Source organism: Dermacentor andersoni, chromosome 1 (genome assembly GCF_023375885.2).
Source record: "Dermacentor andersoni chromosome 1, qqDerAnde1_hic_scaffold, whole genome shotgun sequence".
In the NCBI taxonomy this organism is placed as follows: Eukaryota; Metazoa; Arthropoda; class Arachnida; order Ixodida; family Ixodidae; genus Dermacentor; species Dermacentor andersoni.
Genome location: NC_092814.1, coordinates 125,108,074 through 125,134,629, shown reverse-complemented (window position 1 = coordinate 125,134,629; position 26,556 = coordinate 125,108,074). Strand labels below are relative to the sequence as shown.

The 26,556-nt window shown below is 44.3% G+C and overlaps 1 protein-coding gene across 1 annotated transcript in view; it reads right to left on the bottom strand.

Moving 5' to 3' along the window:
• The window catches only part of LOC126545828 (uncharacterized), a 54,074-nt gene that overhangs the window by 5,591 nt on the left and 21,927 nt on the right, over positions 1-26,556 (bottom strand). The window contains exons 5-9 of the mRNA XM_050193831.3: positions 24,602-24,841; positions 23,293-23,365; positions 12,057-12,259; positions 1,496-1,747; positions 127-383 (exon numbers count right to left, since the gene is read on the bottom strand). Of these exons, the coding sequence (XP_050049788.2) occupies positions 127-383; positions 1,496-1,747; positions 12,057-12,259; positions 23,293-23,365; positions 24,602-24,841 (1,025 nt within the window). The remainder of the gene's footprint in view (positions 1-126; positions 384-1,495; positions 1,748-12,056; positions 12,260-23,292; positions 23,366-24,601; positions 24,842-26,556) is intronic.

Below are 26,556 nucleotides of genomic sequence, written 5' to 3'. Positions count from 1 at the left end.
GGTGACAAGACACTATGGGACTAATGAAAAAGCATAAAGAGAGCACCTAGAGTACTACTGAGCTGTCGTTCGACAAAGTATCCAGATATTTACTGGCAACCCTTTTGCCAACCTAGGCACACTCACGGCAGCAGTGGCGAGAGGTTCATTGGTGACTTGTGCTGCCTCTTCAGAAGCTGACGATAATGCAGCAGGCGGCAAGATGCCCTTGCGGTGGAGACGACAATGAGAGCGCAGAGAATCTTCCCGCACAAAGGCTTCAGGGCACTCACTACACTGATAAGTACGATGGCATGATACTGCTTGACGTGCACCGACAACTCCTTTTCTTGGCTTTGGTGGTTTTTTTGAATGTTTGTTCTTCACATGACTGCGCAAGTTGGCTGTTAAAACAAGAAAACAGTTGATTATTGGTTGCACAATATATTAGGATTTGATGTTAGCCATTCAAGATTTCACTATCCAACTACTAAGCAGAGAAAAAAAGCATGTTAAAAGTTATCAGATTGTACAGTAGAATCTCGGTAAACAGAAATAGCCTGACTGGAATTACTGTTTTAGCCTAACAACTGCCTCCAAATTGGTTGGTTTTGTATTTTGGCAAGGTAAAAAAGGTGTTACCATAAACAAAATTTTTGCCTCTTTGCTTAACGGAACCACAGAAGATCCTGTGGCACTTCAAACACTAGGTTTCACTGCCTTGCACTTTAGATCAGCTGCCACGAGGTACTGAAATACAGCAGACTTTTATTATTTGACTCTAGCTAATTAGATTTTTTGGTTAATTAGATTCAGTACCGGCCGACATCCAAAACTGCTATTCCATGGGTAAAAGCTTTCATTATTTCAATCCTAAACTAGAAACATGCTATATTTTTCTTGTTACAAAAATCGAATGCGCATTAGACTTCTACTCTATTTAAAAGCTCTAATGCCCTTTCTATGTTAGTTTTCTGACTTGAACTTATAAACTGTGTGCACGTTGGATTCGGGTGTGTTTTGAGATCGGGCAAGCAGTGGCACATTCCTCACATTTTCCACTTAGGTATATATTGTATTTCTTCCATTTTTAACCCTTCTCTATGTCTATTATATTTTACCCCTCCTCACCGTTTCTCTCCGTCTCTCTAACAGCTGTGGGACGGTTCAGGTGTCCATTGAAGGGTGACAGAGTTATGATGCCTGCATTTTTTTATTTCCTACCTCCTTTCCCCAGTTCCAATCAATCAATCAATCAATCAATCAATCAATCAATCAATCAATCAATCAATCAATCAATGAAGCAGTGGTGTTTCAGTGGTTTTTCTATCCCTTGTTTAATTCAACCCACTGGATAATTCAATCAGTTTTGTCGATCCCATCGGAGTCGAATTAATGTAAGTCATCTGTATATGCTGAATTTGTTACTTTTCACTGCCACTTAAAAAAATATATATATAACCTCACACCAGGCACAATACGCAAAGCAAAGGCATAAAAGGCACAAAAGACTGACCAGGGTGCTTTGATGCATACGAACAGGTCTGGCAATGATATGGCCGAGTTTTGTCATGGCTTCTCATGTGGCTAGTCAGGGAGCTACGTCGTTCACATGTGTACGAGCATTCAGTGCAGTGCAGACTACCTTCCCGGTGAGTTGCACTGTGCAGCCGCAGTTCTCGCTTAGATGAGCACGAAAATGAGCACTGGCTACAACGAGCAGGCTGGTCAGCACTATGCATTGCTCGCTCATGGGACCGCAGGTTGCCTGTGGAATAAGAACATCACTTGGGTAATTTCACGTCATGGAGGCAAATCATGAAAACATCATGACAAAATCAATGAAGTATACAGCAGAACAAGAGTTACAACAAGGGTTTTAGTGTGCTGCAAGAAAGTTGAAGAACCAATTTGTGCAGTGATTAATAGTCATTCTTGTTGATGGTGGCACCTTTTAAATAAAGAGGCATGTCGAACTTTTATCAACTACTTTAGAAGCTAACAATCTGCCTGAATAACACAAGCCTGCAGTGCTTAAGTACCCGATCGACACCTTAAGGTAACAAATTTCAGAAAACTTGACCAACTTTAAGACTTAGAGTGTGATAGGAAAAGTTTGTTATCGATATAATTTCAGTTTCATTCTAGCCGTCACAACAAATGACAAATTCCCAGCCCATTTACAGGTGTCAACTTGCAATGCATGTAGCTGCTGCTGCTTCTTTATTATTTGGCATCTTTGTTGTTGCTCACACATATAGCCAGTGATGTAGGAGCACAAAAAAAGAAAGCGCCTTTTCTGTAGTGCCCACGATTTGGACTGTCATTTGATGACTTTGAAAGCGAGCCCCCCCTTAGGGCTCTCGGCCAACTTACCGCTATGCCTTCACATTGAAAGATATACGTATGCTGTCAACTATGTACTGGCAGGAGTGCCTTCAGCATTTTGAAAAAAAAAAAAAAAGAAAAGAGAGAAAATCTTTTTTTATAGCATCAGAAAGCTTATTAGCATAACAACCTAATATTGTAGCAGTTTTGCAAAAAATGCCATAAAATTTTCAACACAAGTTTTGTATATTTCTAAGCTCTCTCATCTCACATTATGATATGCTAGAAACAGAAACATAAAAGCAGTACTAAAATAGAAACTGAGGCAGATTGATAGCCCACACATTAAGCACTTCGAGTGTGTTACTGTTTATACTATTATCATTAGAAAGCTTATGCCTGAACATAAAAGCAATAGCAACAGTAGGGCCATGAAACCAGTTATAGCTACCATAAATATTCTTGCACTTCCTCAAAGGCCACACGACCATCACATAATGCAACACATATAACATTTTCAGTGCAAGAAAAGCATGTGAAAGATCATTATAAAAATTAAGGCATTAAGCACGGTGCGTGAATACCAGTAGGCAAGTTTCAGCATGAATATAAGCTTTGTGCAGCTTTCTCTATCTCAACTATAATTTCTGATCCTGCACTCAATATCACGATTGAGTTCATGAGAATAAATCTGTATGTACTATCAAATTGTGCCATAATTTTCGTGAGGTGGTGTGATCAGTTGTCAGTTTTCTTATTGGAAATATGCTGGTTGCTGCAATTCCAGTTTCAGCTAAATAGGTCTTAATGATGACGAAGATTTATTTGCATTTAGCACTGCTGTCAGCAAAGGAGGCAAGATTATGAAAGTGTAGGAGGCCGAAGTCGTGTGGCTGATTGCATTTACAGTAATCCCTCGTTATAACGAAGTCAGCGGGACGGCGAAAAAATGCGTTACAGGTGGTAATTCGATATAAGCGACCACTTGAGAAAAGCTAAAGCAGCCAAGCTTTAATTGCGCTACAACTGTGAGGAAGTCAAAATACAATGTATTCAGTGAAGCAAAACTTTATTCAGCTACAAAAAAGGCAGAGCTTTGGCTGTTTAAAGTTCTTACCGGGCATGAGCAACCCCTGCTCTAGTTTGACCAAGCATTGCACGATGCTGTCGTCGCTGTCCATGCATTCAACCTTACTTCGCAGCAGGTGTAGGTACTACCCCGTCTGCACCATAGTTGGCACTTCACGTGGCTCTCCATCCGCTGGCTCTTTGTCCTTGTCGGGGCCACCAACAGTGTCAATTAGCATCTCCGTATCAGTCGCTGAGGTGACGACGGGAGCAGCAGCGTAAGCCAACGTGAACGTTTCGAAGTCACCTTCTACCTCTTGGCCAGCAATTTTATGAACAGCCTTGTACAGATTGCCGCAAGTCTGGTCATCGTCAGGCTGGTCGTCGTCAGGGTCGCTGACGACGGCGCGGGAAAAGCCGGCATGCGCAAAGCAGTCGGCGACCTTCGAAGGTGCGAATTCTTTCCATGAAAACTTCAGCAAATAGATCGCACCAAGCAAATCAATGTGGTACTTCTTGCTGGCGTCATACGCTGTGAGCATGCGCTGCAAAAGAGCCTTGCAGTACAGCTTCAGGGCGGTCTCAGTGATGGCATGGTCCATCGGCTGCAGTACCGCATTTGCAGGCAAAAATTTCACAGCGATCGCCATGAGGTTGTCGATCTTCCCGTGGCTTGGACAATTGTCAATTATGAAAAGCACTTGCCGATTCTTTGCGTTGAACCGTCTATCCAGAAGGTGCACACAGTCTTCAAAAATAGCAGCAGTCATCCATGCTCGCTTGTTGCTTCTGTAGATGCATTCCTTGGGAATAGTTGCATTTCAGGAGCACCACGGCTCCTCCGCCTTCCCCAGTATCAACAAGGGAAGCTTGTCCTCGCCTGTTGCACTGGCACCAAACAGCACCGTGACACGCTCCTTGCTCTGTTTTCCTCTGGATGAGGCTCCGCCAATGGAAGTGAACATGTGATTCGGTAGCATCTTGTAGAAAAATGCACCGTCATCTAGGTTGTAGATGTCTTTGTCTTCATACTTTTCAAGTAGAGCTTGGAGCCGATGTTGGCGCTTTACGTCTACAGTGTCACATTCACGGCTGTGCTTTCGCCAACAACAGACTTCGAGGTCATGCCGTGTCGTTTCTTGAACCACTCAAGCCAGCTATTGTTGCACTTGAAATTTTTATGGCCCATTTGGAGAGCAAGAGCTTCGGCTTTTGCAGTAAGTGCAGGTCCATGTACAGGGAGATTTGCACTCCTGGCGTTCTTCAGCCAGTGTAGAAGTGCACCTTCCACTTCAGGGTATTTTGAATTGCGATTACTCTTTCTCTTTGCCGAGAAGCTCTTTTCAAAGCCATCCAGCACAGCTTCCTTGTTTTTCAATATACATAGTTGATAAAGTAGACGGCGGTATGCTGAATTCGTTCGTGATGTCAGTTTTCTGCTGGCCGCCTCTTTCCACTTCTTTTATCAGCAGTACTTTCTGCTCCAAAGTCAGGCACTTTCATCCGGACACTGATGGAGTAATTTATCACTGTAGACCACAAAAGCACAAGTGAGGCACGCCTAACGAAGCACTCTGAATAACACACAATCACATGGCCTGCAGCATGAATCCAAACGCACGTACTGCCGGCGTCAAAGTGACTGAATGCGGCAGGCTACTCAGAAGGCAGAAGCTTTATAAAATGTCATCAGGGCATCTCGCTTTCCTCGTCAGTGCGTGCTGGTGATGGTGACAGTTGCAAAGGCGGGCTTGGCATTGACTTCACGTGTAGCGGAAGAAAGGCGATCGGAGTTGTGGAGATCAAGAAGCAGGAACCGTGGAAGGGCACCCGTTGGTGGAAGATTGTGCTTGGGAGGGCAGGCAGGTGGAGGGCAGCTTTAGAGGAGCAGCGACATCGAAATTGGCAGCGAGGAAGTGAGGAGTTGACATGAATGCGAGTGAGAGGAGTGACTGGCATCCAAACAGTTTGCAGACTGGAGAGCGAATGAGGATGGCAAGGCAGTGGCTGCTTGTATAGGGGGGCTGCAGAGGTCATGGAAGACTGCGAGAGTATTGCGCTGGAAAGCACTGCAACTGCCATGGCTTGAGTCAGAGGTTTGTTGTGCTAAAAAAACAATTAGCCGCTCATTGTGCGTACGCAGCGCAATCGTGAAAACTGAACGGTTTTGCAGTAGGGGCTTTGCATGATCAGTGGGCAATTTTTCCTGAGGTGTGCAGCCGTGTAGTTTGAAAAACGAGAGTTTTTCGGCGCACTGTTGTCGGTGACACTGTACTAATTCTACGGTTCTAGTGTCGGTGTTCGCGCACTGTCACACCCGCGCCATTGACAAATGTCTAGGAACAAAATTCAATGACCCTATTACGCATTTTGACCTAAATCGTCTTTAGGTCTAAAGTTGGATGGTGCGAATAGAGCATGACCAGCTTGAGAAAATCGCCGGGGAAACACCAGCTTGCGTTGACCTGCCATGTTGACAGCCTGACTCGCTGCTGGCGACGCTCGGATTTTTCGTGTTTTTGGCAAGTTATCAATCGATTTGCACCGTCAAAAGTGCAACAAAGCTGGGGGCGGTGTTTTATTGCGATGCAGGCCGATTATGGCGAGTGGCAAGCAAATTTCTAAACCGGCTGCCCCAAAGTCGTCTTCCTGATTTGTTAATGTAGCTCCTCGCATCGAACATGGCACTTATAATTGGAGGGACACTTCTTTTGTGCTTTTCGGCACATTTCAGCACCATAAGTGCTCTTTAGAGTGGTAAAACTTTGATTATCGAGCGCACCTCAAGGAAAGCTTTGGAGCAAGTCTGCCTGTGGTCTTTCGGCCACTTTCGGCATCCAAGAGACTGCGCTTTTCTGGCATCACAAAGCGCCAGGAAAACTTTATTTTTGTGTGGATTCTATCACAGGGGACACCAGTGATGCGACTGCGACTGAAATTAATGGTTCGGATGCGCTGCACCACGAAATTTGACAGCTTCTGTTCGCTCCGCAGTAAACAGCTGGGAGCACACAGCACTCGCTTGGCACCTGTTACTAGGCGGTCATCGGCTGTGGGTATGGTACTTTTGTGGCCTGTTCCGTGCCCGCATGAGACTAATTCGTCGGCGGTATTAATTTGAAACTGCATACGCAAAAGACTCGCCGCTACTCGGTGGCGGCGATGCCTCCGCTTGCCACTTTGCTCTAAGTTCACAAAACTCTTTGTGCGCTTCGAGTAATGCAGCTTAAAATGCATGCGTGTGGATCGGGACCGGAAGAAATTTCAAATGAAGTGACACTTCGAGAAAAGTGATTTCATTATAACAAGGGATGACTACATTAAGGTCCCCTCATCCTGGTCAGGTCACCAAGCATTCTATGGCAAGTCTGCTAGCTGCTGTTCATCTGTGGTGCAGTTGTTTAATGCTGCTACACTGGCTCTGCCTCCCAGTGCACAGTGAAATAAAGTAAATCATAGAAGATGAAGCAAGCAGAAGTATAAGCATGATAGAAGAAGGAAGAGCTTGACAAACATGTGCAAGCTATGGTATACACATGGCAGATTCCTCCCTAGAAATTTTCGAGGGGTGGACATTTGAGACTGGAAGGGAGGGAGGATTTCGCCATATTGAGTTCACCAACTTTGGATTTTTGAGGCAATAATGAAACTAACGAGAGCTAGCGACATGTCCTACTGCGATCACCAAACTTTGCCAGGGCAAAGAAATGCAGAGCTCGCCGCTGTCAAAATGCATGTGAAACACACGCCAGTGATTCAAATCTGTGTCAGCAGATAGGTGTGTTTTCTGTGTTTGTGTGGCAGCAATAATGAATCACATTGCTATTTTTAAAATTTTTTCACTTGCTTCTTTTGCTTTTATTTCTGCACGGCGAAATGTGGCACTGTGGCTATCTGAAGCTCAGATCTCTCCTCTTTACGATGGTTCTAAAATTGCGGTGCTGCGTCAACAGAAAGTCATGCTGGTCATACGCGCAGCTCCGCAGGGTGATGGAACCTTGCGATGGCCGATTTGCTATCCAATTTTTGTCGACAGCACACTAGAAAAGCGCAATTTTCTCTACTTCTATGTCACTTTGATAAATGACAAAGGAAAACTCGAGGATCACGAGAAAACAAATTATTGTAAATTTTTACCAATCAACCGAAGCAGTGGACGGTAAACCCAGAACGGTGGGTGGTAAACCGGAGTGGGGGGGCGGTAAACCAGAGTAGGGGGCAGTAAACCAGAGCGGTGGGCAACATTTCCACCTCCCCCACTGTGGAGAACCCTGGTTTACACTGAGTTTTAGTGTGATGTGGAACTTTGCATAAAGGCACTGTCAGTATTGAGCGCCTCACTTTTAGGCTGTATAGCTTAAATTATTATCAAAAGGACTAGCTCCTCGGGACTCAGGGTCCACGTTTCTGCTCATTTTTGAACTTTGTGCAGGAGATACGGCTTCACAGTGACTTGTAGCAATATTTTTGATACTGAAGAGCGAATTAACGTAGACAGAAAACATTGTGTGCTAAAAGCAGCCTTTGTAGATGGAGTGCTAGTAATGGCTCCTGCAAAATGGCCAATGCTGCTGTCGTAGCACAATCAACGCAGTGTCAGTTTGGCATCTCATCTTTCATCAGTGCTGATGGGTGAATCTATGTTCTTTATAATCAAACAATATATCCAAACTAGGAGTGTGTGAATATTCAGAAATTTTTAACGCCAATTGAATATCGTATTTTCATTATTTATATTCAATTCGAAAACTAAGCACTCAAAAATTTTCGAACATTTGAGACAAAATGAATATATTGCTGGTCATTTGGAAGCAGACATGATTATTTCAGTTTACTTTACCTAATTTGTGAATGTCTGCCCAATTTTGTGCTACCTGGCACGCTCCTGCCACTGCAAAATTTAGCGTGCATAACACGCTCAGCTACCAGACAAATTGTTGTGGGAAAACCAACTTCTCAGCGGCAAGGGGACAGGTCTACAAAAAGTGAGGGTTAGGGCTGTCACCTGGCCAGTTTTTCACCAACAAAGCCAGTTTTTCCCTCACGGTGCCAGCTGCAGGTTTGAACTCCCACACCGGCTCATGCATTGCAACTGCTCAGTCGGGCTTTCATACACAACAAACAGCTGAATTGTTGCAAGCGAATTCGTCCCTAAATTTTTAAACTTATCACAGTCGTGAAATGGTCGTGTTATCTGAAGTTGCAAGACTGCAAGTCCATCAGCTCGTTACAAGCAATTGGGCTTGAGCCGAGACTTAAGAAAAATTCATATCATCCTGAAATTTGTATCAGACATGATCGTATCACCGAGATTCTACTGTAATCATATTTTTTTTTGAAGAAATTGAAGATACCCTTTCCCATCTTCACACAGTGCATTAATTGGTGGTTACATTATATATTCTTTTAAGTGCAGTATTTTGATTATGTAGAGTTGGTCAGATGACTCACAGTGAAGTAAAACAATAGAATGTGCAAGCGCATGTCCTGTGCTTTTGGAGTCCTGCATGCATGTGGCACAACATGCAGCAAAAATACAAGATGTGCTCTTGTGGTTCTTTCTAAGCAATAGTTGTAGTGAACAGTACATCTCCACTTAATTTTGGTTGGTTAGTAGTGCAGTTTTTTGCCTTGTTCATATGCCATTATCTATGCAGAGCTAGCCACACTCCTGAGCTTATCGCTTGGCAACAAATGCACTGAGTGACAACTGGTGCAGGAACAAAAGCTTCCGAGTTGAACAGGTATATTATACTGCATAATGCTCAGGTTGGTGAGACAGTGTGAATTACTCAATTTTCCAAATTAACAAAGGTCAAATAAACACGCTCTTACTGTAATGGCTTACTAGTTTATTTTACTGTTGGCACCATAAATGCATGTTTTAGCATGTTAAAGTAAAGAAACTTACTAATAAATGCATCTACCTATCATTAATATTCAATTAATATTCATAGCTAAATATTTGTATTCAGTTTGTATGAAAACATTCTGATATTCACATACCCTTAATCACAACATATCTGTAATACAGTTAAACCTTGATATAATGAACTTCAATATAACGAAATTCTCGGCAGAACAAGGTCCATAGTCCATAGAACACGATGTACAACGATTGATCCAGAAACAAGGTTCCCAAAGAACTCCAGCCACACACGAAGGTGCGAGGCGAAATCCGGCAACACTGCTGCACGCGGCTGTTTCCCGACTCTCGATTCCCCCAGGCCGCACTTCACTGCGCCGCTTATTCTTGGCTCAGCAGCCGTCCGATATGGAGGTTCCCATTGTTGATCCCACCAAGTGCGAGATTCGTTCTGTAATTTGCTTTTTGCATGCCAAAGGACACTGCCCGTGTACATTCATCATCAGTTGACAGAGGTGTATGGCGACAAGTGTATGTCGGTTCAACACATCCGAAAGTGGTGCAGGGAGTTTATTGCCGGCCGAAAGGAAGTCCACGATGAAGAACGGAGTGGAAAATCGTCAGTTTCAGAGGCGGTTATCAAGATGATTCAACGCGAACTGCTTCAAAACAGGAGGATCACCATCCGTGAACTTGTTGCTCAGATTTCTGGGAGATTCCTGGTACAGTGGAAAGAGCTTTGACTGAAAAACTCAGGTATCACAAGTGTTGTGTTCGATGGGTACCGTGGCTATTGACATCAGACCACAAGGAGAAACGCCTTGACTGTCAAAAATGTCAAGAAGGAAGGATTGCTGGAGTCCATTGTTACAGGAGACGAAACGTGGGTGTTTCATTTCACTCCCGAAATGAAACAAAAATCCAAACAGTGGCGTCACCCAAAGTCACCAGTCGCAAAGAAGTTCAAACAAACTCCTTCTGCTGGCCAAGTCATGGCCAGTGTTTTTTGGGATCGTAAGGGGATACTGCTGATCGATTTCATGGAATGTGGGACACCAATAAACTGAGACAGTTATTGTGCAACGCTAAGAAAACTCCAGAAAATCCAGAACCACTGGCGAGGACGACTGGAAGCCGGTGTAACGCTGCTTCACGATAACGCCCAACCTCACGTAAAACCCATGAACTTTTGACAAACTTTGGGTGCACTGTCATGCCTCACCCACCGTACAGTCCAGATCTCGTGCCTTGTGATTATCACTTGTTCCCCAAGTTAAAGGAGCATTTGAGTGGCCAACGCTTCCGGAGCGACGATGAAGTCAAAGAAGAGGTGAAACGCTTCCTCAACGGGTTGGCGGTGGAGTTCTACGACATTGGGATACAGAAATTGGAGCACCGTCTACAAAAATGTGTAAAAAAAAGATGGCGATTATGTAGAATAATAGAGCAAAGTTTAATCTTTCCAATGATGTAAATTTCTATGAGAATAGACAATGTTGTCTATTTATAAAATTGATGGGAACCTTATTTCTGGATCAACCTTCGTATTTTGAACCTCAATACAATGAAGTGTGTTTATACACAATTTCGATAAAACAAAATCTCACTGCCACTATGAAGGGATACCGAGACAATAAATGGAAACTTCTGTGGACACAGATGACCAAATGGTGTGGACACAGATGACCAAACACACCTCTCAAATCGCGTGCCTGCCTTGCGAGAGCAACCGCGGAAGCGGAGCAGCACCATTTTCCGTATAAAGTCCAAGCGCGATAAGATCCTATTGTGCCCGGTGAGCTTTATGCTTTATGTGCGAGCGAAAGCGTGCAAGGGTGATGAGCAGAGAAGGATGGTGGCTTGATGAGTGATATCTTTCAGCGTGAGTAAGGGTAAAGGGAGTGAGCTTGTGGTAATATGATCAAGCGTGTGCCAGGGCAGGTGGGAAGGGAGGGGGAGAAAATGGGGGGGAAGACTGGTGCATGTTTCCTTTTCTAGCTGGGCTGTGGCTGCGGACGGTTGTCAGTGTGCAACCCGCAAGCCCTGTTTTAGAGGTAATCTGCTGCGTGTGCAAAGACTGCGCAAGCTGAGATGGCATGGCATCATGCGTGCGCTGTCTTCCTGTGAGTTTAGTACTGAAGGTTGCGTAATATTGAGTTTCAGAGACATGTTGAAGTGAGAGTCAGACGAAGCATTCGCTCATCGCGCTGCTTTTCACAATAACATTCTATTGTGAGTGACACTAACAACCATGGGGGCAGAGTGGATGTGAAAGCATGGCTAGTTTAACTTTGTACCACTGATGTGACGATAATGTTGACATGGCATGAAACTGTACCTTTCATCACCAACTCTCAGATTCAACAAAAAGATTTTTTTTTAAATTCAAATTTGCTATTCCTGATTGGCCGATATTCTGGAAAATTTTGCAGCTTCTTCCATGCAAGAAAGGTCCATCAGTAGCTGTACTTATTTACCTAAAAGATCGAATTTCGATAGAACCGAACAAATTGATGATTTTATCGACTTCGTTATATCGAGGTATGACTGTATACAGTCAGCTTTTAGGCATCCCTAAAGAACAAAGACCTGTTAGTATAAGACTGCACCACAATCAGCGGTTTCATTAAAGAGGAATCAAGCCTAAGTTGTTGCAACACCTTGGTTGTTACATATGAACTCCGCAAAATACATGCAAACATTTCAGACATAATGGGTACCGATAATTGTTGGTTCACAAACTGCAGTATCACTAACAAGGGAGAGCTTCCAAAGGCACACCAGAATATGAATGACTAAAACGTTGACACTCAACTGAGCACAGAGGCCTTGTATGGACACTGTTGGCACGCATATGGCCGTTCACCAGTGTGTGTTCGCAGATGACGCTGCAGGTCACAGCTGATGCGGAATCGAGCTCCACACTTGGAGCACTGAAAGGGCATGTCACCCGTGTGTGTTCGAAGATGCACAAGAAGTTGGTTTTGGTGGCGGCCTGCAAAGGGACACATCTGGCACCTGCACAAAGGGCAAATCTTCCCAATAAGGATTGCCAAATATTCTGTTAAGAAGGTCATGCAAAAAGAGGCTCACTCAACAAAAAGCTCTTATAGTTAGCCAAGCATTGCAACAGACTGACTTCACTACACTCACTGGAGATGCATGCGATTTGTGCCAGCTTCACGATTCCACTAGCCCTTGCCATTTACATACAAGGCAACCTTGTGTCATGCACTGAGGCTAGCGGCACGTGAACATGGCTAATGTCCTCTGCATATGTGCTACCCAATGCGTTATTCAGTTTTCTTTTTATTATTATCACGTACAAATATGAAAAAGACAAAAGGTGTCAGGCAGTTTATCATTCGATAACCTAAACACTTCAGAACCTAATTAATATTAACAAAACTGTAACCCCAGATAGCATATACATTTGCAGTGACACAGGGAAACTCACAGACATTTGTTTACAAGAAGCGCAGTGTAAAAGACCAACTTTCTTCAACAACCACGATAAACCTTGCACAACACAAAGTTTGTCCCCCCAGCAATAACAGAACTACTTTTTATTCCAGTCCAGAAGTTTTCTGCTGCAAGTACTGCATATGTTGAATTTTGTCACATGTGTTTTGCATGATTAGAGTCCCCGAAAGCACTTGTCGAATTAACAATGAAAGCGGCTACTAGAAGCTTGTAGCAATGAATATTGTGACGGGAAGAGTAGGTGTACTTAAATAGCTTCTTAATGGCTGAGCTAACGTGCGCCGAAGAGTGTTATACCCAAATCTTCCTTATCATCTTTCAGACCAGAATACAAGTCCTCTTCCAAAATTACACAGTGTTACAATATTCACATTGCTCTGTGCTGCCCATTTTTTAGGCCACAAACAAAATGCAGGCATTCTGAATTGGGCTTGTCCAAACTGCGTGTACCTACTACTTCACTGAGAATGAGCTCAGGTCACCTACACCACCATGTACTTATCAAAGTGTACCATCCCAATTTCAGTCTATTTTTACCAAACATGCACAAAATGGGTGCACTCTATGTTCTCAAGACTGACTACAAAAGCACTGTAATAACAACATATGCTTACATTAAAATAATTTTTTGCAGTGCGATGTTTTAAATAAATCATTTATACAGTTTATTTATTGCTTTCAATCATCATACAGTAGATTTCATAACATAAACAAAATAAATTTTTATTTCTGCATAGTTTGCTTAGCTTTTTCATTTCTAAAAAACTGTTCAATAGGAAACATTTCAAAATGAATGTGATGAGATCAGAAACATCTTGATAGTAAAGGATGTATCCAAAATGCATAACAGAGAAATAGTAATAAATAGATAAACAGTAAGCCAGGAATGGCACAAGACAACAGGCACTTTGCAAGAAAACATTTAGAAGCACTGCAATAAAAAAAGTTATATTACAAAATCTTAGGGGTGTGTGAATATTAAAATTTTTGAATACAAATCAAATATGAATACTTAGCTTCAAATATCAAATCAAATATAGACTGTAGATATATATGCATTCATTAGCAAGTTTGGTTATTTTAACATATTGGAACTTTGAAATTACATTGTCAACGGTAATTAACGAAACTGGTAAGCCATCATACTGAAAGGTTGTTTATTTCAGGCATGTTAACTTCGAAAATTGAGTATTTTCCATTAGCTGTCTGTTCTCACCAACCTGTGCATTATTATACAGCATCAAGTGCCCATAAAGTCTTGGGGGTAAGCGGGGAAATGTATGAATAAAGAATAAAAAAAGAACAAAATCAGAGGCATTAGGCCCTGTGCCAGATGCCACTCATTACATTTGCAGTCAAGCAATAGGATCAGGATTGGTGGTGGCACTGCAAAAGTAACAAATGAACAAGGCAAAAGCTGTGCTCACGCCCAACCAGAACGAAGTGGTGCTGTACTGTTTGCTGTGACCATTGCTTAGAAAAGAACTGCAAAAACATTGTCCTTTCCTTTTCGTATGTCTTGTGCAACATGCAAGCAGGGCTTCTGCAGCACAGCTTGTGCAGCAAACCCTTTCTGTTGTTTTCCTTCAGTGTGACACATGTGACCGACTCACTGTTGTCAATGTACTGCATTTGCAAGAATATAGTGCAACCACCAATATGATGCAAGGTATACTACAGGAAGAAGTGAGAAGGCACCTTTGATTGCATTAAAATTTTTTTTTGATTATAACTCCAAGTAAGCAAGTGTAATGCGTACATACTAGTTTAGAAGAGTGCCTTTTAGCATACCGTGATGCATGCAGATATTGCAGTAATGCCCACTTCGGAACACTCATCACTTGCGAGATCTGTACTACAAGTACCGGGTTTCGTTGGGGAGTATATTGCGGTGGTGGATCAGCCATTGCTCTATCCTGAAATATATTTTTTTAAACTATACTGCAGGCCCAAGGTGTGGGTTCTTGCAGGAGGGGCATCAGAGAGTTAATACAACAAGCACTGGGGTAAAACAGTCAAACAATTACATCATAAAAAATGAACAATGTTAAAAAATACATCGTGACACAACAGTGAGCACCCGATTAATTGTGACAACAAATGCTTTAAATTATTACAGCTCTTGCAAAAAATGACCAACCCTTTTCCTACCAGAAAATGGGGGTAAGCGAAGCTTGTCCTGCTTGCACCTGACCTTCGTCACAATTAAGTAACCCAACAGTAACGGTGCCGGACTGCTTCAGCCTCACGCTCCCTCAGCACAGGATCTTCTTTTCGTTGCTGTCGCATTGCCTGAGCTCGGGCGGCTCTAACGGCTGCATTGGTGCGCCGAAGGCGAGCCCTTTCACGGGCGAGCTTATGCCGCCGCTTGTCTAAGGCTGCCTGTTCCTTGGAGGAACGCACAACGCATGGGTGTCCCATACATTTTCCAACACTGACCCGAACGGAAGCAAAGCTGGCACAGCACGCGTGAAGCCCTTTCCTGCCCTTTCCCTCCCCGGACAGAAGTGACACAGCTCTGATTGGTTGTGCGCATGGCGCGAGCAAGCGCCTATGCAGCTGGAATCCTTGCTAATGACTCGCTCTGGCGCAGCTGTCAACTCATCAAACCGCCCTTTCCTGCAGCTGCTCTGCTCTGGGAGCAATTGTTTTTTTCTGCGTGACCACAACACCACCGAAACTTGTGAGCCCATACAAGCTTCGCTTGAAAAAGGGAGTAGTATAACAAGGAAGTAGATAACATATAAATGTTGCAACAAACGCGTGAAACGCCACATGGGGATGTGGCGGGGAGCTGGCATATTTTCATAGTAAGGCCGCATGGATGGGCATGGCTGCTGAGAATTAGCCCTTTGGACCTATAATCCCGGAAAGAACATTATTTTTTCAGTTGGATTCTTTTGCGCAGTTGCCCCATCCACTTTCGTTGCGCTCTGGGTACACCCTCGCTAACCGCAAACCCATGCCCCTTGCTACTGAGAGGCTGACTTTTCTGCACAGCTTAGACGCCCCATGGCTGAGCGCGCTTTACAGGAGGAATTTCGGCAGCAGCCCGAAATGTTAAACTTTAGCACAAAATCATGCATGTTCTTAGATATGATAGAAGCAAACGTTAAGAACTGTGTTTGCTCCAGCATAACTAGCAATATAGTCGATTTGCCTCGAATATTCGCAACCTACCGAATATTCGGAAATTTTCAGATAACTAGTTTTCAAATTGAATATAAAAAATATAATGTTCAATGGCATTCAAAATTTTTGCATATTCGCATACCCCTACAAGATCTTGTACAGCATGTGACAGTAAACCGCTCGGTCATGGTTTATGGCACCTTTCACAAAGGAAGACGTCAGCACAATGTTTGCAAAACGACGCTCGTGACCCTCTCGTTCCTGAATAAACGGTTTCCACATGGTTACAGAGCTGATTTTACCTCATCACAAGTGTCATGCGGGAACACCTGCAATTCGGTATGGCTCCAGTAGCCGCGTTTACATGAATGCGACAGTGTCGCATCGCATCGCATTTCCAGCGCATCACATTCATGTAAACAGCAGTAATGCGCTAGGAAGGCGCATCGCATTAATGCGCCAGGCGAGGGTAGATTTACGGGCGCGAGTCGACTCTCACGGAGCATGTAAACGCAGGATCGTCGCATTAGGAATGATGGGAAGGAATAAGCCACCAACATGGCGGCGGTCCCGGCTGCCCGCTTCGAATTGAATTTGGCGTTGCTTTTGTAAAATGCACTTCGTTCGCAGCAAATGATTGTGTCAACGGCTTTCGCTTAGTCTCAGGCCGCTTCGACGATAGGGTATTATGGATAACCTTGTGGTGTTTTCGAGATCGCTTCTCGTTTCGAACGAGGCGAAGCCTAACGAAAGAAATATTCGAGATGTCAGCGCTACCTATCGCTATAGTCGGAAAATAGCCGCAACGACGACTAATGGCCTCCGAGATTAGAAGATCTCGCTGGCCAGCTAAAGCTGCAAAAAACGTGCGCTGCTTCGCGTCCGCTACACTATAGCGTATAGCTACGCTATAAGTTGCGTACGCTAAACTAAAACTGTCTATTTCTCGGCACTCAACCACCAACGTGCACTCGGCCCAATACCGGAAACCAGTTACACCGGAAGTCGGTTGCACTTCACTTGTACGACATCATAGCCGCGTTTACATGAATGCGACAGTGTCGCATCGCATCGCATTTCTAGCGCATCACATTCATGTAAACAGCGGTAATGCGCTAGGAAGGCGCATCGCATTAATGCGCCAGGCGGGGGTAGATTTACGGGCGCGAGTCGACTCTCGCGGAGCATGTAAACGCAGGATCGTCGCATTAGGAATTATGGGAAGGAATTAGCCACCAACATGGCGGCGGTCCCGGCTGCCCGCTTCGAATTGAATTTGGCGTTTCTTTTGTAAAATGCGCTTCGTTCGCAGCAAATGATTGTGCAAACGGCTTTCGCTTAGTCTCAGGCCGCTTCGACGACAGAGTATTATGGATAACCTTGTGGTGTTTTCGAGATCGCTTCTCGTTTCGAACGAGTTGAAGCCTAACGAAAGAAACGTTCGAGATGTCAGCGCTACCTATCGTTAGAGTTGAGAAATAGCCCCAAAGACGGCATATGGCCTCTGAGATCCGAAGATCTCGCTGGCCAACTAAAACTAAAAAACGTGCGCTGCTTAGCGTACGTTATACTATAGCGTATAGCGCACGGTATAAGTTGCGGACGCTCAACTAAAGCTGTCTATTTCTCTGCACTCAGCCACCAACGTGCACTCGGCCCACCACCGGAAACCAGGTACACCGGAAGTCGACTGCACTTCCCTTAAACGACACCACGTGGCGCTACGTTCTCGCGAGAGTTAATGCTCTACATGTAAACGGCGTCGCATCGCCTTTCCCAAATGCGCTTGGAAATGCGATGCGCCACTGTCGCCTTCATGTAAACGGGGCTCATGTGGCACTACGTTTTTGCGAGAGTTAAGGCGCTACATGTAAACAGCGTCGCATCGCCTTTCCCAAATGCGCTTGGAAATGCGATGCGCCACTGTCGCATTCATGTAAACGGGGCTAGTGAAGCTGCAAGCGCATCTATGCATACAATCTTGCAAAATTGTGCTGTTCACTTCCTTATTTTTTGTTACTGCATTCTCCATAGTACCAGTGTCTTTTCTTACATGATGCATCACAGTAACGTAAATCAACAAAGCACTTGTTGTGGTTGAATGATAGCTGGTACAACTCTGCCAGAGTTCACGTTAACCAATGTACACAAGTTAAGTGGGTAGTGTTAACCAGATTTTTGTTTGCATTGTCTCTATGGGGAACCAAGAAGGCTCAGTTTTGTTCAGTTCACCTCCTAAGTGTTCAGCTTGTCAGAAAATTCAGTTTAACAGAGCGCCTCAGAGGAAGTGAACTGTATGACCCTCTTTGACATTAAAAAATTCAAAATATGCATTACTTTAATGCATACCCAATTTTTGCGGGCTTAAAGAGACCCTGCAACGATTTTGATGATTTTCTACAAACGTACCGAGTCGTTAGAGTAGGTCCTTCTGATCATTAATTGATGCATCTAAGTGCTCCGCATAAAGTGTGTAAGTTATTATAAAGTTTTAAAAATGCACATCGCTGCCGATCGCAGCACACTGCACAGCGGAATTTTAAGCCGTCCCTACCCATATGACGCAAATCACCCATATGACGTCAGTGGGGCGAGCTATCCGATTGGCAGACCAGGGCGCGTGATCGATAATTTTTCCAACTTTATGGTAAACAAATTATGTTCGTAATAGTTAGAATGTTATTTCATTTGTTTTTATAAAAAGAAAGTAACATAAAGGGAATGCACAAGAACAATTTACACTTAAGTACAACAAGTACACTTAAGCACTTCCGGCACACAGCAAGTGTCGTCTGCTTGTGTTACAACGTGTTCCGTCTTTGCCGAGAGCTCCGCCGTCAGTGTCGGCGTGTCTTTTCACGAGCGCTATGATTCGCCTTTGTTGCGTTGTGGCCTGCAAACGTAGGGACTGGCAATATGTCAAGCTGCGACATTGTATCCCTCTGCAAGCCAGTAGACGAGTGGACTGGCAGCAGCGCATCGGACTGCTGCTATCCGATCAGCGCCAGGATTTGCACGATTGTGGCCGTCACTTTACACCGGAAGATTACTAACGCAATAGCATTTCGCGAGTCCAGTATTAGGGTAAACGCAAGCGCAAAGGGGACACGGCCTGGCCGTGTCCCCTTGCGTGTCGTTTCATGGGATGAACAGAAGCGCAAATGTGAATGGTCTGCACAGTGCAGCCACCTACCTGGTGGCCTAGGGCTCAACCAGACACAGTAGCAGTAACAAAATGTATTCTTCTTTGCTGCTGGTGTAAATTTTTCGCAGGAGGTAATCGTTAACACATTGTTTCTGTAAACGTTTAAAATGTTTTACACTTGGTTAGAGCAATATTAGCTCTTTCTTTGGCTGGTTAAGCTCTGCGCCAACGGGTGGCTGGACCGTGGAGACCGATTAGGCAGCTCACGTACGTCTACGCTAAAGTTCCTTCATCAGTTTGAGTTTATGTTTCCACCATTCAGTCGAAACGTTCCGCTAGTGTGTGGTAAATGGAATACCAGACACGTTCGGCGCTGCGACAGAATGCTCGCAACACACACTGCTTCAATAGCTCTCGCTTGCGGTCGACGGCCAAGCGGCTAGTGGAGAGGTTTCGCACGGGCGGGGGCGGGCTCCAAAACAACCGGAAGTGGACGATGTGACGTCGCATCGTGACGCAGAACCAGTGAAGGCGGAGCTTAGCCTCGATGGCCCGGCGAACAAGTTGAGGAGGAAAAGCATGGCTAGGGAGGAATGTAACTTGTAATCGCTAGTAGCTCCATTAATACGTAACGCTTCAGTTAAATTGTAGTGCGAATGTTCTACTTAAGTTGTACCCTACGCGTCTACAAAATTTGTCCGAACTGTTTCAGGGGCCCCTTAAGTAAAAAAATAAAAAAGCTCTATAATGTAACAAGTACCTGAATGTAATAAGCACCCAATTTAAGTAAGAATATAGTATGTCTCCACATTCATGATCAGAAAAGAATGAGACTTCCAGAATTCTCACAGATGAACTTTCATAACGAAAGCGACGCGTCGTCGCCACCATTTGCACATTATAAGCCACAGACAGCAAGAAAATAGAAATGCTGCTACCACTTTCACAAGATTTTATGTGAATGGGCATAAGACTTGCCAAAATGCGTGGTTGTGAGCGTGCCTGGCACTCTGTGCAGATTGCGAGCTCGGCACAACATCAGAAACACTGGTGGCCGTATACGACGACACATCCAATGTAGAGTCGCACGAAATATCGCGAGAGTGATAGTATCTTGGAAAGTGATCGTAATCAAGCACAAAATGAACTCGTAGCAATGAGACTGGAGACCATCTTTTTTGTATTCTCTTGAGCGTTGTGCGCATGTGGGATTTGCAAGAGACATCTGGGGACTTTCGGTTCTCTGAACCTGCTTTCCCTAGGTACTACAGTACCATGGAGGAGGACGTGCTTTGCTCCGTTTGTACCTAGCCGAGTTGGGCGGCGTCGCAGCGTAAACCGTATTTACTCGCATAATGATTGCACTTTTTCGTCAAAAATATTGATGCAAATTCAGGGGTGCGATCATACGCTGGTTAAATTTTCCGTAAAAAGAAAAGAAATTTTTTTTTCATCCCGCGTTTGCTGTGGGATGACAACAGGTCAACAAACAGGTGGCTGCCGCTGTAACAGTGCAGGACACCAAAACAAAAATGGCCGCCGGCAGGGCAAGCCGAATGCGCCAAACGAGATTTTTTTCTTCTTCTCTATGAGTACATTACAGGCACTGAAACAGTTTCTTCCATATCAGTAATGAATAATATTGTTAATATCGGCAAGTTTGTGGCAGTAACGTAGCCATGTCCACTTTGAGGGGATGGAAACAGAGATGGGCACGCTTAGCTGCCAGTGACATAGAAACACATGGCGGGCATGCTGTGGAAACTGCAGCATTTGCCTTCACTACTATCCTAATACGGCCCGTTTTCGCTAAGGGTGGGCGAGTATCTTAGCTGTGTTACAAGTGTTGGCGTATGAATAAGGTACACTTCTAACGCATCAGTGTAAACGTGGCTACTATCGTTGCCGCTCGCGATTTGTTGTGTGCCCACGAGTGCAGAAGAGAATTGAAAGGTGCCTTTTTTGTTGTTGTTGACCACAACCATTCTAAAGCCTACAAGTAATAAAGCCAAGGCAAGTTTGGTTGTAGCTTTTTTTTTCTCCATGGAAGTGCAGAAAGTGATGAAAGGAATGAAATAGGGCATCTGCTTAAGAATGTTTGGAATGTTTGGTGCAGACCGCTTGGTATGACTTGAAAAGTCGTTTGCTAGCATTCGACAGCATTTGACAGATCGTAAGTGCAATCATCATTAGCTAGACTTGGCACACAACATATCGCTGCGGCAAGTTCGGGGTGCGATCATTATGCAAGTGAATACAGTAAATACTCAGGAATAAATGTGCTCTCTCAGTGTATTTTGTGTGGTAGTGGTCACAACGCTGTGCTCGTGATTGGGAGGTCTGTAGTTCGAATCGCATGTTGAATAGGCATTCCCGATTCTTTTTTTATTTGCATCGTTATATCATTTCCCCCTTTGACTTGTGCAGTAGTTGTTCTTTATATATTCTTCCCCACCAGGTCTGACACGGAGAGTTTCTGCCAAGGGGAGCAAAGCGCACAGGGGGGGGTCGGGCAGATGCTGTTCTAGTGGCTCCAGGCCAATGTATATTTACATGTTGTTACTATGAATTAGCTTCGTTGTAAAATATTAATTTTCAGGTTATACTTAAGTTCTTGTTCATGGCTGGGTAGTGCATGTGCAGAGTGTGCCCATGTGGCACGCGTTCCTCCCGGCATTGATGACTGTGGCACTGGCAGAGTACTGAAGATGAAGTGGCAAACCTTATGCTATGTGTGCCACAGTGACATGGGCCACTCATTGACAACAAACAACTACTGCTTCTCCAATACAAACTCTGTATAAACCGTTATGGTCCCATTTGGATGGAACTTTAAGCCACACTTACACCGGATCACTGCGCACGGGATTAAGCAAAGTGGGCCGTCCTCTTTAGTACCTAGGCAAATGCACATTAGAAGCAAGAGTCCCCAGCAAAAAGTCCCCATATCTCGCAAAAGTCTCCAGCAAAGGTTGCCAGACGTTCCTCTGCAATTCGCGCATATGCATGACGCTCAGGAAAATACGAAAAAGAAGCTCTCGTCCCACAGCAACCTTGAAGAAAACATGCTCTGCCACCATCTCAGGATGGTAATGACACTATGTCTGACGGCTATGACGGTACATACACTATTGCCAATGCTGCGAATGCACTTTTGGTTTCGTTTCCGATTGCAATGCGCAGGCAATTTTCGGACGCATTTTGGGAAATGTGCGTGTTAGACTTGTGCAAATAAGGTACTACACATGGGAATTAATTTGTTGCCTCTAGAGTAATGCCTTCATAGTGCAGTTTTTTTTTTGGTTACTTCATAAATTTTCCACCCTCAGAGTTTGGTTCAGTGAGGATTATTGCGTGCCCCATCGCTTTCCAAGTGTTCCCCTTTCCTTCAGCCCCTGCTCCTCTCTGCTCCCCGCCTGTGATGCGATGGGGTGACGGCTGGGATGGGCTTAAAATGTTGCTCCACATTGTGAACAGTTTCCACTGATCCGTTTTAGGCAGGAACTGAGCCGTCAACTCTTCTGGTCAGGCATGACTGGTTCAGAGTGGTCTCTGCACTCACTCTTCTAGCCGCGCCCAGTGTGCCCACACCGAAGAGAAATTTCCAGGACAGCGAAAGGCGCGTACATGCTTTCTTTTTTCGATCAAACAGCCCCTTTAAGGAATTGCTTGAACATGAGCTTGTCTACAGTGCCTTCTACCTATGGTGAGTCCCTACCTTAGATTGCTCCTTTCCAAACTCTAAGTTGAAGAGTGGTGCCCAGTGCTTGTGCATGGTCCTATATTCCAAACAGCTAGGCCACACTTGTTGCTAGTACTGACAAAGATTGCCCCGTATTCTTGCAAACAGACCCTTTGGTCACTGCGAGAGTACACAGCACAGCCGCGGGGAGCATTCTTCCTTTTCTGTTCTGTTGTGCAGTGGGGTGCTCTCCTTCCGTAGCAATATACTAGCTGCGCCTCTTCTGTGTTATTTGCCCGTGGTGTGGGAACCTTTGCTTCACATGACACCCAGGACTGGGGAATTTGCACAGTGTCAGATGTCACCAGAGGTTAAGTGCAAATAAACTCGTCCTTTGTTAACTTGGACACTACTGTGCTTCTTGTAGTGCAACACTTGGTGCCCATGGGAGGCTGAGCACACACACACAGCAGCACACCAGTACTTGCACGGCAACAGCTTACATGGCCCTGTGGCTCGCTAAGCTCAAACTTGGGATGGTTAGTACTCCTTTGAGTAGTGTAGAGCCACCACAGTCTACGCAGTTAAAATACATGCCAATGGACTGACCTATATGGTTTGTCGTCAATATGCACTCGCTGATGCATCTTCAATGCCCACCTGTCCGCAGCAGCATAATCACCTGCATGTATCACAAGAGATTTCTGCATTGGACTTTTCAAAACTGAATAGAAAAAGAACTGCAACATGGGAAAAAGAGACAAGTGTAGCACTTCAACCAACTCACTGGTTTAAGCAGAAGGTGCATGGTGGCCTGCATCCAAACTATGCTGCCCTAACAAGGTATTTTGGTATATCCTACATGCAAAATAAAGCATGCTTCATTTTGTGAAGGGAGATTAACAACAAGCCTTTGACAATTAAAACACTTGTGCTCCAACCATTTAAATTACAGAAGAAGCCTGTTCATTCAGTATTACCTGAAAGTTAAACTATCAAATGAAATGAGTAAATAATTAAAGCGGCCATCGTTTAATGACCCAAAGCTGCACAGTGAGGTCTACGAGGGATGCTGTAGTGAAGAGCTCCAGATCCATTTTGACCACTTTCAGTTATTTAGTGAGCACCCAGCACCATACATGAGAATTTGTGCGTTCCGACTCAATCCAAGATCTTTTGCATTGAAATAAAATTAAATAACAATGAGGGAAAAGCCCACACCTACCAAAAGGCAAGAGCAGGCAGAATGCAACCACTATGGCTAAGAATCAAGCACCGTGCCTAGTTCACAGCTGTATAGTGCCATAACCACTGAGCTACCCAGCGGATAACCATTGCGCAGCCAAATATACCTCCAAATTAACTCATTCGGTACAGCTACAAATGTGCTCATTTTCGATGTTTCTATGCTTTAATGTTTTATTTTGAGATGCAGTGGTCCGTATACCATGCTAAATAAAATTGTAGCCTGATCACTGGTGTTTCGAATAGATGCAAAGCAGTTATAATTGCTCAGACAGTTTTTGAGAATTCTTGTGTGAAACTTCAAAGAAGCACCTTAATGAACACAAATGAAAGTAATAACATGCAATTTTTAGCATAATTACTGAGAGTAAGAAACTCTTAAATATACAAGTTATGCACCTCGCTCCTAGTTCCCAACTTTTGAAGTCAGATCCTGCATAAGAATTATTGTGGATATTTAATGGCATCAATACTAACAATAGTGATGCCCATGCTATGCGGGAAAGCAGTAGCTTCGCAAACTGGCAAGTTCTTATTGTACAGGGAGCATTTGTTTTTAATGATTGGAGCAGGCACTTGGTTTGTTTGTTACTGCATTCTTTACGCTCGCAAGGCAATGGTTGTCAAGTTCTAAGACCCATGTCCGCGCTTAAGAAGAAGTAAGGTAACTTACACTGACTGCAGCTGAACGGTTTTTCCCCTGAATGCCTTCGCCGATGATTGGCCATTTTGTCTGACCGGCTGAACTCTTTTGAGCACTCAGGACACTTGTAAGGCTTTTCTCCTGTATGGATGCGGCTGTGCCTTCGTAGATCCTTTCTATATCGGCAAGTAAAGCTACACCCTGGCTGGCTGCATCTCAAGATGGCATGTTCGACAGAAGCCTGCTCTGGTCCACGCTGTCTCAGCGTACCTGCAGAGAAGTTCATCAGATTTATTGTTCAAAGAGAACATCCCTCCTGTAGGTGCAATAAGAGAACATACAGGAGCTGCTATAAGCTAATGAACATTTTTAGGATGCATGCCCATGAAAAAACAACTATGGATTGGTGGTGCCACCAACTCCAGTGCAATATGCACTGTACAGTGGCAAAGGAAAAAGATTAGCACAAGTGATCAGTGATCGCAGCAGCAAAATTACAATAAGCAGCACTGCAGCTGAAGACATACTGATAGTAAGACTACCAAGCTGTTCCCATTGCTCGCTCTCAAGGGTAGTTCAGTTGACAGTTGCAGCTTAGGAAGTATGACGGCTGGCCAGTACACGAACACCAGATGGAAAGGTCCTGATATAGAAGCACAGTTACTCGAACATTGTTGTAGACAACTGTCAACCGGCCCCAAGCTGCAAACATGGGAAGGCCACAGCACCTGCGCTATCTGCCTGTTCCTGGTTGGCAACATTGCGTATCAAAATTTTGCTTTTTAAATCTTTTTTCAATGCCACTGTTCAAATATTTATTCATTTGTAACAATGGTCATAGACAAGTTCACCAGCCAAATAAATTATTTCACCTCAATAGAAACAATGGGACATTTGTACTACAGTTGAACCTCAATATAACGAAATTCTGGATATAATAAAGTATTTAACTTTTTATTCATCCATAGAACACCATGTATATTTAATTTTAATATAACAGAGTGTGTTTATATATGATTTCAATATAACGAAATTTCACTGCCGCTGCAAAGGGATACCAAGGCAATAAGTGGAAACTGCCACGGATGCAGATGGTCAAATGGTTGAATTACACGTGGCTGCTCGTGAATGCATCTCTCAAATCGCGCAACGTTTAACAGAGTGGCTGCCAAAGCGTAGCAGCAAGACCCTCTCGCCATCATGCTCCGTATAATGTCCACATCTAATAATACCATATAGTAGCACCTTCCACGCTGCATGCTGTGGGTGCGAAGGAAAAGCATGCGAGTGTGAGCTGGAAAGGTTGGTGGCTTTATGTGCATAGTCTTCCCACATGGGGGGTAGCATGCGGTAGCGTGATCAAGTGCGCGGTAAGATAGGGAGTGGGAGGCAGGCGAGCATGCTTCTCTTCTAGCTTGGTCACATGGCTGTCAGAATGGCTGAGCGCATACGCGGCCCCCGCGCTCTATCTTGGTGGTAATCTGAGGTGGGTGCGAAGTCAGGGTGAGCCGATATGGCCTTGGCTTCAGGTGTGCTGTGCTCCCGCAAGTTTGGGGATGAAGGCTGTGTAATCTTGAGCTTCGGAGATGCAGTGAAGCGAGAGGCAGACAAAGCATTCCCTTCCCTCTGCTTGCACCCTTCCTGATAGCGCCGTTCTACTTCGGAGACACGATCAGTAGTGGCATCGGAGTGGAGCAAAAGCTTCGCAGGATTTGCTTCGTACTGCCAATGTGAAGATATCATCAACATGACATGAAACCGCAGCTTTGGACACCGACTATCAAAGTCAACAAAGTGACTTTTTGTTTCATTGACATTCTTTTTTTCCAATTGCCGGATAATTAAAAAAATTTTACAGTCCTTTCTGTGCACGAAAAATCCGTCGGTGACTGCATTTATTTGCATAAAAGGCCGAATTTCAATATAATGAAGTAAACTGCCGATTTTACTGACTTCATTATATTGAGGTTTAACTGTATTTGCTA